This window comes from Protopterus annectens, chromosome 7.part0, assembly GCF_019279795.1.
Source record: "Protopterus annectens isolate FY-2018-M chromosome 7.part0, PAN1.0, whole genome shotgun sequence".
Classification (NCBI taxonomy): domain Eukaryota; kingdom Metazoa; phylum Chordata; order Ceratodontiformes; family Protopteridae; genus Protopterus; species Protopterus annectens.
In genome coordinates, this window is record NC_056739.1 from 1,152,810,026 (window position 1) to 1,152,827,720 (window position 17,695).

Below are 17,695 nucleotides of genomic sequence, written 5' to 3' on the forward strand. Positions count from 1 at the left end.
TCAAGACTCAGTTATGGGAATTTGAACCTTGACTGAAGCATCAGTGACTCTAGACCACCTAGTTAGTTTTGACCTTAGACTTAACTTTTACAGCCTTGAAGTTAGGGATGGCCTAGATGATTCCCCTGCTTCTTTGTTGTATTGGTGCCACCCTGAGAAAAGGGTCATTGCATGTCCCAATGCCTACTAGATAGGCATCCCTGCATGAGCCCTTGCCAGAGATAATTCACACTATGGCTTACTTGGGTCCACCTTCCTTTCTATAGTCTTTGTGTCCCCTTCTCCTGCAAGACAGATTGTACTGGAAGGCCTCCACCAGTTGCCAGTCATTTGTCCAGCTCACAGTCTTTTTCCTCCCTGGACTCTGTCCAACCAGTGCTTTGAGAAAGGCTACATGTAAGAGAAAGCACTTGGACTCCCCTGTGGACTACATCACCACAAACAAATAAGAAAGTCAACTCCCTACCTTGTCTCTAGAAGTCCCAAGCTTGGGGAAATTTTACAACTTATCAGGACCATGGCTAAGTGGCCACAAGACAGCCCCTCAGAATTTGAGCACTTCCTAGTGGAGGCCTTCTGCTCATCCAGATCATCCTCTTGTGTGAATTCACCTGCAGATGAAATGGTTATGTTTAGCTGAGGACAATGTACTCCAGGGTTATCAGCTGCCATTCCTAATAAGCCTGATAGAATTTTCTATCTGCTTTAGTACTACGCCATCTGGTCACAAAATCCTGTGATGGACTCCATGGTGGTTGCTGATGTACTAAGAAGGTTCTGGAGTCACAGTCTGAAGCCATGTATCCCACAGCAAGAAGTTGCATTCCTTAGGTAGGCTTGAGAAGTGGATTTCTCATCCTCCCATTTTATCTTGAGGAAACTGAATTACCTCATTCACATGAAGAGATTCCAGAGAGGTCTGACTAATGAGATGTGCAAGACTCTGGAAGAGTTGTCACATTTAGACATCAAGACTAAAGTGCAGTATGAATTCTCACCTAATTGTCAGCTTCAAGGTCTATTTCAAACCATTCAATCCATCTGACTTACAGTGCAGTGTCTGGTACTGCCAGGGCAGAAGGTGCTGGCCTTGCAATATACCATCACACCTAGCTATGCCTGACTAATTTTGCTGAGAACTCTGAAGTCCAAGTCATCAGTGCACTGTTTGGTGGAAAGTTTCTTCTTATGAGAGTCAGTAAAAGCCAAATTAAAGACAAGAAAGTGAGGGTATGCCCATGCCATGATGGTTTGCAAACCCTGTCAACTTTGGTTTTAGTTGTTCCAGAGTTACAGTTTTCAAGGTTCCAGGAAAGAATGCAGAAGACTCCACAGTTTCCAGAATGGGCATCGTCCCATAGAATGAGATTAATCTCAGCAAAACAATCAAGGTTTACATGGTCATTCCTTAGGAGCACAGTTATTTTAATCCCTGAGGACTTACCTGACTGTTCCACTCTGTAAGCAGTTGGTGGGGACCTGTCTCTCCATCTGTCTGTGCGGCAGTTTATTTCATTTAACAGCTTGATTAGGAACATTATATTTGAGTGTATATGATTCACTTTTTATCCCATTCCATTCTGCAATCATCTGTCCCAGATATCCCACTCCATCAAGATGCTGTTGTAAGGCTTGTAGTTTAAGATCTGTTGTTAAAGAGAGACATTTATGATGTCCCACCAGACCAGACTTGAAAGGGCATGGTTTTTAATCAATGTTCTTTTGACTGAAAAAGAAAATCAGGACCTCAGGCCCATTCTCATCTTGGGTGCCCTGAATCTAAATGATCTCCAAGTATCCTTTCTAATGGTCATGGTGCAAGCTATCCTTCCTTATCTTTCTGTCTTTTCAAAATAGCAAAGGATAGAATCCAGCCATTTCCAGTTCAGGACACTACCCAGGGTTTTCACCAAATTCATATCTGCATTGTTGTAACTGCAGGTATCGACTGTCTTTCCCTATCAGGATGACTTGCTCATGTCAGTCTCATCAGTACAAAATCTAAATGTCTCTGGGGAATTTCACTTCAGTCATATTGATTCTTAAGATATCACAGTGAACTTTGCAAAGTCTCAGCTGATGCTCTGTCAGAGCATAATGTTTATTGGATGCACTTTGAATGTTTGGACTTTGTGTGACTTTCTGCCTATGGAAAATGATTCCTCTATTCAAGGCAATTGTTCTGAGCATAATAAACAGCACTTCTGTTCCAGAAGGTCTTTCTTTCTATACCTAGAGTATAATAGCCTCCACAATATTCATAGTATCCATTGCAAGGGTGTTCATGAGGGTTCAGTAGTGGACCCTTAAAGTTCAGTGGAATCAGTTAACTGACCTATTGGATGCTTCAGTTAAAATACTCAGGTCATGCAAGCATTGTTTTCTTTAAAGGACTTTGGAGTGTGATGTATCTCTAGGCAGAACCTTTTAGACCCCACCCCATGGCAACAGTGACAATTGCTACGGGTGCTCTGGTCTGGGGTGGCATCATGCAGAATAAATCATCCAGGGCTCTTTCAAACAGGCTTAGGCAATATTTTCTGATGACTCACAAATGTTCGCTAAATTCAGTGAAAGTTTGAGTACAATACTGTTTTTGGGAGAGACTATGCTGGAAGAAGATACTATTTCTCTCTGACATTTGATTTGGGACTGAGTTTCTTTTCCATTAAAGTCCACATGACTGCTATTTCAAACTTTCAGAATGTTCAGCAGGGAGCAAACTCTTCTTCTTTGGCTTCCTTAAGTGTATGCAAAAAATTCTTGATGGGGACCTTCCTTCTCTGTCCTTCTGTTTAGTCTGTTGTTCCAATATGAGATCTGTTCCTTGTGCTTGAAAATTTGCCATGTCTGCACCTGAACCAGCTGCTTAAGCAGATTTAAAGTATATTACTTGGCATACCTTGTTCTTAGTGGTCATTAGCTCATTGTGAAGGGTTTTTAGAGTTATAGGCCTTGTGTGCTCATCTTGTTTTCCACATGAATAAGAGTTTCCTTCTACACCATTCTTTTCCTTTATGCCAAAGTTCATGACAAATTATAATAATCAATGTATTGATCTCCTGCATTTTCCCAAACTTTTCATGTGCACAGGCAACTCATGTTTTGTTTTTCCTTATACAAGAAATGATTCTCAGTTGTTTGTGTTCTTTTTTTCCAAAAGAATGGACGAGGAAATTTCCAAAACAACTCATTCTTTCTAGCTATCTCGGTGCATTATTTATTCTTACCAGAAGTAGGACATATCCTTACCACAGGCCACAAATGCTCACGCTACAAGATCTGTAGCTATCTGGCAAGCCTTTTTCGCAAATGCTTTGGTGGATGACATTTACACAACTGCTTCATTGGCATCACAGGATACTTTTGCAAAACATAAATTGGATACTGCTTCCAGGTCCATAATGGCTTTTGCATCAACAATTGCCATCCAAGAGACTTAGCTAGGGATTTTGTCCTACATGTGATAGAGCTGAAACTCTTAAATGTCAGATACAAAGGTGATGCACTTACAATGTGAGATATGGGGGGGGGTGTACTTACTGTAATTCTAGATCTACATTGGCAGTTTCAGTTCCATTGTGGATCATACCCTCCTGCAACCTGTCTTGAGGTCTGCTGGACACTATTCTGTTTGGATCCTTTTTACTATTAATAACTATGTGTTATTTTTAGAATGCTATGACATCTGGACTGCAAAGATCTGGAGTAGGGGTCATTTGGTGACAGGGATTATGGGTAAGAAGGTGGAACTTCATTAACCTGGGAAAGTATTATGGACTGATCTGATTAAGTACCTACCAGTCTTAGTCCTACAGGTGAAGGAGCTGAAACTGCCAGTACAGATCTATAATTATCGTAAGTAGCTAACTTCTAGTTCCTTGAAATCAAATGTTTGTAGCAGAACTGAAGATCTTGTTTATTTCTTTAAGATGCAATATCTTGTTTCTCATTTTTCATTTACATGGCTAAAGGTTGTATGAAAGGAGTGGCATACTTGGACTCTGCCTTCCTTGCAGGTCTTGCCAAGTAAACAGATAACTGTTATAAAAATGTCCCATTGGTTGTCTATGTTACTACAAGTGCATCTTCTAGTTGTAGTTTTTATTTAGTATTCTACCTGAGCGTCTTCTGTGTGTAGACATGCATGAATGGGCGTACCTTCGTTGCAGGTTGTGCATCAGGGCTGGCTACTTGGCACGTAAAAACCTACTGCCAATCATTAGCGGACCGGAGTTCCGCTGTGGCGACCCCTAACCAGGAAAAGCCAAAAGACACAAATAAACATTCTAGCTGTGTATTTGTCATTACTGCTGCTGTTCTTTATTACTGTGCAGAGGACACGGCGATGTGTCATTATTTACTACTGAACATTCGACATAAAATAGGGGAGTGTGATCAGGTCACCAGTCATGACCAGCTTGTTATGCACACAAGAAATGGATTCTAAGAAATTCATATTGAGTGCAAAGCTTGAGGGGTAAAACTTTTAGAATCCATTTCAAGAACACATAACAAAATTAAGTTGGGATCACAGAAGCAATCTTTCCCTGGGATTTGAAGACAAGGTCTACATCTGTGTTAACTGGATACTACAAGTAGGAAAAGTGTACATGGTCACATAAAATGTTTTTCAAAGACATGTTTAGCCACAATGAGAACGATCTCATTATCAGTTAATTTGCATGTCTCTGAATCTTGCATAACTACCTCCAGTGCTAAACAGAACTTTTCAGCAGTAATTACCACTGGTGGCCCACACATCATGGTGGCACAGGAACTCCCAATCAGTCACTCTCACACACACACATGCAGATGTATATATATCTATATATATATATATATATATATATATATATATATATATATATATATATAGATAGATATACATATATATATATATATATATATATATATATATATATATATATATATATATATATATATATATATATATATATATATATATATATATATATATATATATATATATATATATATATATATATATATATATATATATATATACATATATATATATATATATATATATATATATATATATATATATATATATATTATATACATACCCATATATATATTATATATATATATATATATATATATATATATATACATACATATATATATATATATATATATAGATAGATATACATACATATATATATATATATATATATATATATATATATATATATATATATGACACGCACACACACACACACACACACACACACACACACACACACACACACACAAACATGCAAACAGACATTAATCAACATGATACCCCCCCACTTGAGTGCACTCATGGAGACACCTACCCACAAACATACACACACACACACACACACACACACACACACACACACACACACACACACACACACACACACACACACACACACACACACACACACACACACACACACACATTATCAGTCCTCTACCTAACCCCCCTATCGTGACCACCTAGGCAGGCAGAAACACATGCACACAATCCTGCAACACTAGTTGTACCCCTGCAAACATGAATGCACACTACAACATACATACACAGACTCAAACACACCATCCCCAACACTTCATCCCACTGATCTTTCTTAACTGTACCTGTAATGAGAGCTCTCATATTGAGTATGATGAGGGAATGCAGCATTTTGGCCATGCTAATTATCATGGCCAGTTGTGTTAATTTACACAGTCAAGTGATTCTCTATATTATTCAGCTGAGTACATCTCTTCCCACAGGTATTTCCGAGGGAGAACACATAGTTAATTAGCATTAGCTTGTCATCCGAATGCCTTATTACCATTTAGCATGGCCATTAGGACAGATCACCACAGTGATACTGGCAACAATATAAAATCATTAGGGTGGACCTGTCTCTTAATTAGAAGGAGTGATTGGCCATTAGCATTAGAGCTTGACAGTTGTAGTAATCCTTTCTGAATCCCAATATACTTCTTGCTAAAAAACAGTATAGAAGTGTGAAGAGTCTAACAGCTTAAAAAGCTTTGGAACACTTTGCTGTAGCACAAAAATGGCACCCAGAAACAAACTACAGTCCTAATTAACTAGCAGCTTTAAAAGATATTAAACTCTGTTGTGCTACACTTTTGTCTTTGTTATTTGTGTGACATCACAATGCTATTAGAAACTGATACCATTTTATTTTTGTTGTCCTTGTGGTATCAGAAAGTGTGTTGCAGCTTTCAAAGATGTCAGTAGGTTTCTTTCTGCACCAGTGACATAGCAGGATAAAGCACTGACCACAGCTGAACTGATGTTAAGTTCAAATAGAGGCTTGAGCACTTAATAGCAGAGACAGGGCAAATGGGAGTACCCATCCTGTGGTGGTGGAATGATGGTTCCCATCCCGTTCACCCTGTTGCTCTGATAACAAAGCCTTGGCTGGTGAGCGAAGCCTATCATGATGTGGGAAGTTGATGTCAGAAAGATGTTGATGTGGCGGCCCAAGGTACTGATGGTAGCCACTGTCAGTTCACATGGAGGAACTTGCATGCACAGACTGAAGGACATTAGTAGACCTTATGGTAGGCTTAATCCATATAATGAAAATATTGCCTTTGCCAACATGCCAGCAAAACCACAAACCATCCTCATGCCTGAGTGATTGCTCACCTCAGGCAGTGTAATATCTGATCAAGAGGGATGCACAATGGATAGCAGGCAGGGGGATGAAAAGAATTTAAAAAAAGATGCCAGCAGGCTTCAACTGCAGTTCTGTTGTGGCTGCCGTCTGTGTGGAAATGTAAAGCTCAATAATAAAAGAATTTATATGTCAGAACCTTGCTACTATTAGCTTGTCATGGCAAGTTTCAAATTTAAGAGCCTCGCTATAAGACGCCTGTTATACTGAGGTTTCTTTGTATGAATCTCATTTTGATATAGGGGGATAATGACTGTATCTCAGATCTTAATGAATGAATTGTGCATTTGAGACGTGAATATCAAGATATTCACCTCAAGAGTAAAGTCTGAGTGGTGAATCTTGACATCTTTTTCAAGAACACATAGCTAGCTCTTTATGATTATTGTGACAAAATTATAATTCGTTGTAGTACATGGAAATTAAGTTGCTCTGATGTACTATTATGTACATAAAACAGTGTAGGAGTGTCAAGTGTTTCACTACTTTGCAAGCAATAAAACACTTAGTGCTACCACACAGACAGCAGCTAGCTTAGAAAGTGTACCTGTGATGTAGAAACACATTTAAACACTGTTAAACACTAAAGTCTGCCTTTTCTGTGTGGCAGCAAGACATGTTTTACAGCCTTCAAAGCCATTTTTTCACTGCTATTCTGTGGTGGCAGCTCTGTATGCTGTAGTAAAAGACTACAGCATAACAGCTGAAAGCGTTACATAACAAAACTTCTTATGTACCATTTTGAGGTCAAAGAGGTGAATAACAAGCTTGTCTGTTTTTTCCTCTTGATTTTGAAGAATAATTATCATGCTGTATGCATTACAAGGTTATTTTTTCTCAGTTTCAGGGCATGATCAGTGAATATCATGTATTACATCTTTGTAAATAAAAAAAAAACGCAGTGGTGGTGCTGCGGTAGCGTTGCCGCCTCACAGTAAGACGTTATCCTGTTCGATTCTCACCTAGAGCGTCTTCTGTGTGGAGACATGTGTGAATGGGCGTACCTTCATTGAAGGTTGTGCGTCATGGCCGGCAACTCAGCACGTAAAAATCTACTGCCAATCATTAGCGGACCGGAGTTCTGCTGTGGCGACCCCTAACTGGGAAAAGCCGAAAGACACAACGACATCTTTGTAAATGAGCAACACCATGTGATACAGTACTAAAACTATTCTTGAATGAATATTTCCTTATATTGCAAAAGATAGGCCTATTTGCTTGAAAACAAATTTGTACAACATAGTGTTTGTTATATTGCATGAAACTGTAATATGAAGCACAAACTGAAATGCTAAGAAAAATTATAACAAAACATTTACAATTGTTACGATTCATACTTCTTGTACTCTTAATATGCCTGATCTTAAAAAAACTTACCAATGATGTCTGTTGTAGTTGTTAATGTAGTAGGCAACCAGTTTGATGTCATGCTTTTATACTTATTTACCTTCAAAGTGATATTGGATGCTATTGCCCAGTGATTATTATTGAGTATATATACTACACAGATATACATTCCAGCATCGGAGTCTGTCAAGTTTGAAAGTGTAATATTATGAGACTGTTTTTTATCTTGTGTTTGACTCTGTACTATATATGTCTCTTCAATGCAACAATCAGAGTTGTTGTCTGGGTTGTGAAACATAGTTGCACAACTAAATGAATACAGGCACTGACTGGTAATACCAGATTTAATCCAAAATACTTTGTAAGGTTCTGTTATTTCCGAAAATGTGCACTGTAAAGTTACAGTCTGTCCTTGGTATCTCTCTTCTGGTGCAGTGTCTAGAAAACCAAAAAAAAAAAACAAAGAGAGAGAGAAATAAATCCAAGTGGTTTAAGAATATACATTTAAAGGTAAAACTACATGCATTCATGCCCTGCACATGGGTCTGTGTTAAAATATCGACTGCCCACATTATTGAATGGTAGTACATCGAAGCTCACATCATATCAACTGACTGCATTACTGAATGGTAGTATATCGAAGCTCACATCATTGAACTGGCTTTTCACCAAAATGCCAGTATTTCTTGGGATTGGGTGTTTCCCTTTCCCCAATGTGGAGTGATCTTGTTGTTGGTTTATATAATGTGCAGGGGGTGTGCTCACATAAAAACAGCTCTTTTTTATTTTTTTTGTTTTACTGGCATTTCAGTGAAAAGCTGGTTTGAAGATTTGTGCTTTGATATATTGCCTCTTTGATAATGCAGTCAGTTGATATTTCAACATAGACTCCCCCCACATACACGTGTGTGTGTGTGTGTGTGTGTGTGTGTGTTTTCAAGTAAACATAAATACATTTACATACAATAATTGTAAAAATCAGAGGGGTGTGTGCTCATTCTTGAGAAATACTGAAGAATATCTTATCATAAAGCAAAATGGCAAAAATGAATCTCAATTCGTAAAGAATAAAAATAGCAGGCACTTGCTTATTTTTCTAATCATCTTCAAGGTTATTTCATTTAATGACTCTGAGGTTTAGTAATATAGTCCAAATATTGTTACCAAGGTATATTAAAAAGTCAATAATAGTTGCAGACGCTGCATTTCAGAACCTGTATGTAGTATTCAGCTTCGCATTACAAATTATGATAATGCAAGCATTTATTTTTTTCATATTTTTATCACATTTTTTATATCACAGCTAAAGTGCAAACCTTTAAAATGAAGGTGCAGGCAACTTCATAAAAATGAGAAAAAGTAGTCTACAAGTTTTTTCAAAAAGGATTATATAAGGGAGTAGAACACTAGATGTGTTGTTGTCCTATCTCGCCTTCATTCTTACCAGGATCAGTTCAGATCCGATCCTTGGATCTGACTTGGCCTTTATATACAAGTTTGAGGTCTTCCACTAGCTATTTGCTAAACCCTATCCCAGCATGCACTAGAAAAGCTCCCCAGATCTTGCTTACCGCTAAACATACTGGCTAAGCATACTCTTTCTTATAATCATTATTGTTGGAAATTGCCTATTCTTGCTCTATTATTGATCTAGAAAGCTAGTTAGTTATTTTCACTTTGTTGTGCCTGTTTTTCTGCTGTTGGCCATCGTCTTCTGCCTAGGCCTTATTGTCCCCATCCCGGCCTCCTTATCAAGACTCTCAATAGCCCCTTTCAGTTAGAGGGCTCTTCTTACTCTTGTTTTTCTCCTTTAGGAATTGTTAAGGTCAGTTCATTTAAATAGAGAACTGCTTTACCCTTAGCCTGTTTAAGTTAGAGGGCTGCTCCTTTTCCTTTCAGTCTCCTGGGCATAGACCATTTAAGTTATAGGGCTGTGCCCTTCTTTCATCCTCTATATCTCCCTTTTATAGTTAAGTTTACTGTTAACTTGTTGTTGTTAAAAAAAAAAAAAAAAAAACTTCTCTGGCTTCCCTTGTTACTATTCCTTTTATTTTCAGGATGTCTTCTAAATATTCAAAACCCTCAGGTTTCAAAAAATGTGAAAAAATGTGGGCAGAAAATGTCCCTAACTGATAGACACAATTTGTGTCTATTGCCTAGGAACTGTCCATCTCCAGGTGTCTTGTTCCATTTGTCATTCCTTTAATCACAGGGCTCTCTCCTGGAGAGGAAAAACAAATTGATAATAGAAGGTCTCTTAAAAGTTCCCTTCTCAGAAGAAGGTTTATCAAACTCTGACCAATCTCTATCTTCAAAATCTGACAAGATCTTCCTCTTCTAGTGCTCCATCGGAGCCTTCAAAAAAGGTTGCCAAAATTTTGACAGCGGATCCTAAGTTTGTCGGATCCAAGAAATCTACAGCTTTGGCACCATAAGTCCCTGTGCTGGCAAAGTTTGAGTTGCGGAGCCTGTCACCTGTCTTGGACCTGTTCTCCCCTACTCTAAGATCATCTATACATCAACCTTCCAAGTCTCCAGCCCCCTCCACTCGGTCTTCCAGGAGTCTATCTGACGATGACATGAATCGAGTGGTACAGAGGCTATTAAGGATACCAACGCTGACCAAGCTGTTATCTGATCCAGCCCCAAGGGCTTTGGTTCCAACCACATCCTCCCCTTCTGCTCCAATTCCTCCTCCAATCTGACCTCAGTCTTCAGAGTTGGAATGTCCTGAGCTAATATTAGTGGAACCATGGGACCTGAGACCTATTGTGGGATCTTTGAATTTGACCATTGCTCTGACATCCTCACCTGCATCAGAGCTCAAGGAGTCTAGGTGGCAATGCTCTCCAGTCAGGTCTGGGGAGGTGAGTCAGATCGGTCAGTTGTTGGATCCGACCTTGCCTCTCAGGGCATCAGCTCAGATGATCTCGGCTCCTACCTCAGCCTCAGGGCCATCATCCTTGATCCTGGGGGTTCCCTCAACTTCTTCAGATCCAGAGAATTCCTTGGATCAGGGGCAGGGGGCTTTTGAGGTGATGAGGAGAGTAGTGTCTCCACAGGCAGTACCACTATCATCTATGGACGTTCTTCCCCCAAAAGCACCGGTGTCTGCCTCTATACCCTTGCATCCACAGGGACACAGAGATCCTAGGCCTCAGGATACCCCACAGGGAATGCTCCACTCTTCTGAAACCTTTCCAGAGTGCCCCTCTGATGAGGTCCCTCAGAAGAGGTTATGTAAGAGGAAGCAATTAGACTCCCCGGAGGAGTTCTTCATTTCTGATACAGACTTTGATGAAGCTGAAGGGTCCCCACAGTTGCCCCCTGATGATGTCACCTTTGGAGATATATTAGAAATACATAAGTAGAGAGGCAACCGGAAGTCTGCCAACCCTTCAGCAGAGAAGTTCATGTACCTGAAGGTCTTTGGATCTCACCCTCCCTCCACTTGGTCATCTCTACCTTTCAACAAACTTCTAGATCTAGTTTCTTGAAAGGTGTGGAGGTCTCCAGATTCAGTGGAACCAGTTTCTTGGAAGCCAAATAAGTTCATCATGTCCCCCTCAGACAAAACCTTTTTAACTAAGGGTGTCCCAATAGATGCTATGGTGGTGGCAGCAGCCACCAAGAAGGAACTCTCAGAGACATCTTCTTCTGTTCATCCACCAAACAAAGAGTCTCATACAATGGACAGATATGGAAAGTGCATTTTTTCTTTAGCAACTTTTGTTCTCAGATCCCAGAATTACCTGATCCATTTTACTAGATTACAAAGAACTCTCCTGAAGGGGTTAGGAGATACACTCCAAGGTTCAGTAGCTGATGGGGTTTAGGAATTTACCTAAGGAGACATTTTTGGATGCACTTGTGTGGCTTCGCAGAACCCTTTAAATCTTCCTTTATGAACTCCCCATTTGATGGCTTGTCTCTGTTCAGGCCAAAAGTCAAGACCACACTAACCAGGTGTGAGCAAGAGGGAAAGAATCTATCTGCTGTAGGAGTCCATTTTTTCTTACCTACCAGACCATATCCCAAAGGTCAGAAAGGAAGTGGAAAAATGTGGTTTTGAAAATCCCAGAGAGCTTTCCAAGACACATGTGATGAATCTTCCCCCAGGGGCAGAGGGGGAAGTAGTAATGGACGATGCTGACCATGCAGCAGAGGGGGTCTGCAGATTCAGAGTGACAGAGAATCTTTCTTTGGTAAGCCCTTTCAGTGCTCCTGAAAGGTGGCCCACCTGTCCATCTCTGGAGGCAGTCAGAGGCTGCTTATCTTTGTACCCAGAAGCCTGGCTACAAATAACAAAAGACAAGTTGGTACAAAGTATCATATCCAGAGGTTACTTCCTACCCTTTTCCTTCCCCGTCCTAAACATAAAAAAGATCCCAGACATTCCACCCAGTCAAAGGGAACAGGCAACATTAGAAATTCAAAAGTTGCTAGACGAAAGAGTCATCCAAACAGTCCCGCAGACCAAATAGGATCTGGAACTTACTCAAGATTCTTTTTAGTTCCAAAGAAAACAGGGGACGGGAGACCAATTCTGGATCTCAGCAATCTAAACAAATCAGTAAGAAAGTCCAAGTTCCATTTGGTAACACTGCAGTCAATACTCCCTTTTCTGGGACAAGACTTTTGGATGTGCTTATAGAGCACCAGGATGCATACTACCACATAAGAATGGACAGGAGACACCTGCGCTTTCGGCTGGGACCCAGTCACTACCAGTTTTGAACTCTGCCCTTTGGCCTCACTACAGCCCTCAGAGTGTTCACCAAATGTATGGCAGTAGTCTCGGCTCACTTGAAGCGCCTTTGATTCCGGGTGTTTCTATGCTTAGACGACTAGCTCCTAACCACCACCACCGAGCATCTACTAATAAAAGTGAGAGATACCACCTTGCAGCTCTGCTCTCACCTAAGAATTACAATATATTATGAGAAATCTGTCTTGCTGCCTTCTCAGCATGTCATATTTATAGTAGCAGAATTGGATACAACAAATATGATGGCCATACGTCCTCCAGAAAGAGTTCAAGTTCAACAACATCAGGCTCTAAATCTTCTCACAAAGAAATAAGCACAAGCAAGGATAGTCCTAAAAGTTTCGGGGACCATGGCAGCAGCAATAGCCTTGATCCCATTAGCATGTTTACACATGAGAATTCTCCAGTGGCTACTGTCCACTCAGTGGTCGATGCAGGAATTGCTGATGTCTCATAAAATAATGATAGAACCATGCAAAAAAGACCTTTGTTGGTGGCTTTACTCCACTCATGTGTCGATAGGTCGACCATTTGTACTTCCCCAACCACTGGCCACAGTGAAAACAGACACCTCTCAGATGGGGGGGGGGGGGGCATTATCTGGGAAAGATGGTCCAAGGCACCTGGTAGAGTCATGAGGCCCATTTGCACATCAATGTCCTAGAGATGAGAGCAGTGCTTCTAGTGTTGCAAGCATTCCAGGACTTTTTTCACTGGGAACTATTGCAGTACAGACAGACAACATGTCAGTTGTATGGTACATAAACAAACAAGGAGGAACCAGATCTCACCCCCTTTTATTGAGAGGCCCTGAGAGTATGGCAGTGGGCAACCTCCTCCCAACGTTTTCTGATAGCAATTCACATCTTGCGGACATCTAACATGATAGCAGAAAGACTCAGCAGAGTGATTCTGATGCCTCACGAGTGCTCCCTAAAACAGGAGGTAGCGGAAAAGATTTTCTGCAAATGGGGGCAGCCTTGCTGCAACCTTTTTGTGACATCCATGAATGCCAAATGCAGCAGCTACTTTGCCCTTATCCCCCCTCCAGGGAAGTCACCAAGGGATGCACTCGTCCACGATTGGCCCTCAGGTCTACTCTGTGCTTTGCCTCCCTTTCCATTAATACCCAAAGTTCTTTGGAAAGCCAATTGCTTGGGAAGGGACTTGGTACTCATTGCACCATACTGGGCTCATCAAATCTGGTTCTCCTTCCTGTGGCCTCATTTTTGAGATGAGCCTTTGATTCTGGACCCAGTTCCAGACCTTTTGACTCATGCATCAGGAATGCTCCATCCTTCCCTTCAGATCCTCAATTTGACGGCTTGGCTGCTCTGATTCTGACCACAGCCAGGTTTCCTAACCTCTCTTCATCAGTTAAGCACATCCTAATTTCTTCTCATAGGGCTTATACAAGAAAGATATATAGGAGCAAATGGAAAAGATTTTTATTATGGGCTTCTCATAACCACATTGATACCTTTACTGCCCCAGTCATTTCCATTCTGGAATTCCTAGCAAAATTATTCAATGAGGGTGCAGCTGTGGCTACCATTAGAGTTCAACTAGCAGCAATATCTAGTTTTCATATACTTCAGTCTGGACTCAAATTTATGTCTCATAGGCTATGCAAAGCATTTCTTAAAGGTATTTTATTACTACAACCACCTATCAGAGACCCCAAGCACCATGAGACATACATTTCATACTATCTCATTTAATTTCCCCCCCTTCTGAGCCAGCATCATCTTGCAAACTCAAGTTTTTGACATGGAAAACTATTCTCTTGATAGAATTACCTCTGCTAGGAGGGTGTCAGAGCTGCAAGCCTTGTAATAAAGCCCCCCCACTTGCTTTTCCATAGAGAGAGGGTATCCTTATAAACTAAACCTTCCTTTTTGCCAAAAGTATGTCCAGAGTCAAATTTGAACCAATCTGTAGAACTACCAGTCTTTTATCCAAATTATGGGAATAAGGAGGAATACATGATACATGAGTTAGATGTGCATAGACAATTAAGTTTCTACTTACACAGGACTAAGAGCTTCATAAAATCTGACCAGCTAATTATATCCTTTTCAGATTCAAAGAAAGGTACTTCAGTCTCTAAAGTGACACTATCAAAATGGTTTTCAGATTGTATAACCTTCATTTATAAATTTCAAGACAGAGATCTTCACATAAAGTTAAAGCCCACTCTACAACAACCATAGCAACCTCTTCCGCTTTTCTGGCTAGACTACCAATTTTTATCATTCGGGTTGTGGCAACATGGGCAAGACCACATACCTTTATCACTCATTACAAAGTCAAATTGGCCTCCAGGAACAGGGCCTCCTTTGGTTCCTTGATTCTGAAGAATATTCTCCTTTGAGCCACCCAAGAAAGATGGTGCTAGGGACACTGTCCCATCCTGGTTAGAATGAAGGTGAGCCAGGACAACGACACATAAAGAAGTTATGTACTCACCATAATGTTCCATGTGTGTTGTCCATCTTTGCCTTCATTCTTACATCCCACCCTCCTTCCCCGGCCATTTTTACTCCTGGAAGACTGAGTTGGTATAATTGGTTATCATTATTCTCTGACCTTCTTTACTGCACTCTGAATTATTAAACTGCCTTTATCTTTATTACTCTTATTATAACTGCAAACAAGATCTGGGAAGCTTTCCTAGTGCATGCTGGGATCGAGTTTAGCCACAAGCTAGTGGAAGACTTCGAGCTTATGTATAAAGGCTATGTCAGATCTGAGGATCAGATCCAAACCCTTCCTGGTAACAATGAAGGTGAAGATGGACAGCACACATGGTAGGTTATGGTGAGTACATCATAACTTCTTTTTTGATGAACAGCTGTGCAGACAGTTCCAGTCAAGAGCTGTTCAAAAACTACTGTCAGAGCTAGTACTGTGCTGCACAGGAGAATTTCTATGTTCCCTAATGTGCAATGACTTCAGAGTTGATTTATATTAAGTAAAAGGTATAGATAGGAATGGACTGAGGGGTTGGGCCCTACAAAAAGCAGATGTCCAAAAGCTTGTGGAGATGTTTTACATTGCTTCCTTCGCAAAAATGGTACAAACGTTCCTGTACTCTTGTTCTCTTGACTTGCACCATACACCCATTATGTAAAGGAGATAATTATACTGGCTGTAAAGTGCTCTTTATTTGGTTCTACTACAAGTGCCTAAGCCCTGAGTACTGGAAGACCACTAACTCAAATCTAGGGACTTGAGTCTTTTGTAGCTCATGTAGGCAGTTGTTCATACTTGAACTCGAATATGAATTTGGGCAAGCAGCTGCCACTCCTCGAGTTTGATTGAGGTAAGTGCAGCAGCCATGGGGAGGGATAGGGGAATTTGAAGATTAGGGAGTGTGAGGGGGGGACTTTTGGATTAGAAAGCAGGAAGGAAATTTTAGGTTTAAATAGTAGGAAGTGAGTTTTAGAGTTAGGAAGTGATCAAGAGAATTTAGGTTTATGGAGTTGAAGTTGTTTGTTTTTAGAGCAATCAGGGATTTTAGGAGTAGGGAGGGGAAGTGGAATTGTAGGGTAAGGGAGTGAAGACTTGGGTTGGGAACTGGGTAGAAGTTTTAGGGTTAGAGTTAAGATGTTGGTAGTTCTATACAGTTTTGTAGGGTCAGGTTTTGGGAGGGCTATGTAGAAGCAGGAAATTGTCAGTTTAAGCGGTTTACTATTATTTTACTGAAGTGCACTTGGTTGAATCCACTTTGCGAAAAGTCTGAAACTCGAACAATGAAAATGTTGAACTCTAATCTTAATGATATACAGATCTCACCCGTATCTTGGCCCATGTTAACTCTCGTTCCTAGGTCAAATTTGGTATGTATCTCTGCTATATCAGAATTCGGTAATGTGACTTGTTCGTGGACGTGAGTCCCGCCTTACTGAACTAGAGTAGTCCAGTTTCAGAGTTGCTGATCCCTGGGCTTTGTTTTTAGTTCCTGTTACTGATCCATTGCCTTATTAGGAAGGAGGGAAGTTTCTTTGCTTACCAGTGGGAGTGGGAAGCACTGAGCGGCCTTTTTGTCTGATTTGGTGAAGTTTCAGCCAGAAACTAGTAGTCCATTGGTCGTTTTGGGCCAATTCCTAGCTCCCTTCAGCCCCCTGCTATAAAACATGCTAAACGCGCGTAAGCGCGATTTAGCGCGGAGTTACCACTGTTGCACGCAGCGGCGGTTAAACAAGGTTAAACTATTTGGGCCATCTAAATTCCACTCTTCCAATTTTCCCTTAAAACTACCTTCCTCGAGCTGTACTGCTGATCTAACCAGCATATCCTATAACTGAAAAGTTCATCTCTACTTGATTCCCAAGTAGACTATTCTCTATCTGTAAAGCCTAGCACTTACTCCTACAGTACTTGCACCTTGATAAAGCACTCTTATTATAGATAGTACCCCACCAGCCTAAAACCCACTTCCCCCAGAGTCCTTTGAAAGTCACTTTATCTACTACTTCTAGTATGTCGAGGGATCAGTTGCTAGTGTCCTCTCCAGCTCAACTGGTGAACCTGGGAATATTGAGGCAATGTTACAACTGCCTCATGTACACAGACAATCCTCTCCTTCTCCCACAAAACACAAATACATGCGAGAGATGCAACTATACGGCTAAACTGGAGGCTGAGCTCTCTCAACATAGGACTGGCAAGACCAGACAGGAGGAGAAGGTAACCACACACAATACATACCCAGTCACACATGGTACCATCACAACTTCAAATCATACACATACTCACACAAAGACATACTCGGAGGCTCTGATCAAAAATTTACCAAAACAGCAGAGGCCACCAAAGCAGACACCCAAACAACTACCACCTCACGACCCAACACATGCAACACATAGACCACACAGTCAGA

The 17,695-nt window shown here is 40.7% G+C and overlaps 1 protein-coding gene across 1 annotated transcript in view; it reads right to left on the reverse strand.

Moving 5' to 3' along the window:
• LOC122806918 overlaps positions 1-17,695 on the reverse strand; it is a 269,512-nt gene that overhangs the window by 107,199 nt on the left and 144,618 nt on the right. Inside the window, exon 3 of the mRNA XM_044077736.1 lies at positions 8,073-8,480. Within this exon, the coding sequence (XP_043933671.1) occupies positions 8,073-8,480 (408 nt within the window). The remainder of the gene's footprint in view (positions 1-8,072; positions 8,481-17,695) is intronic.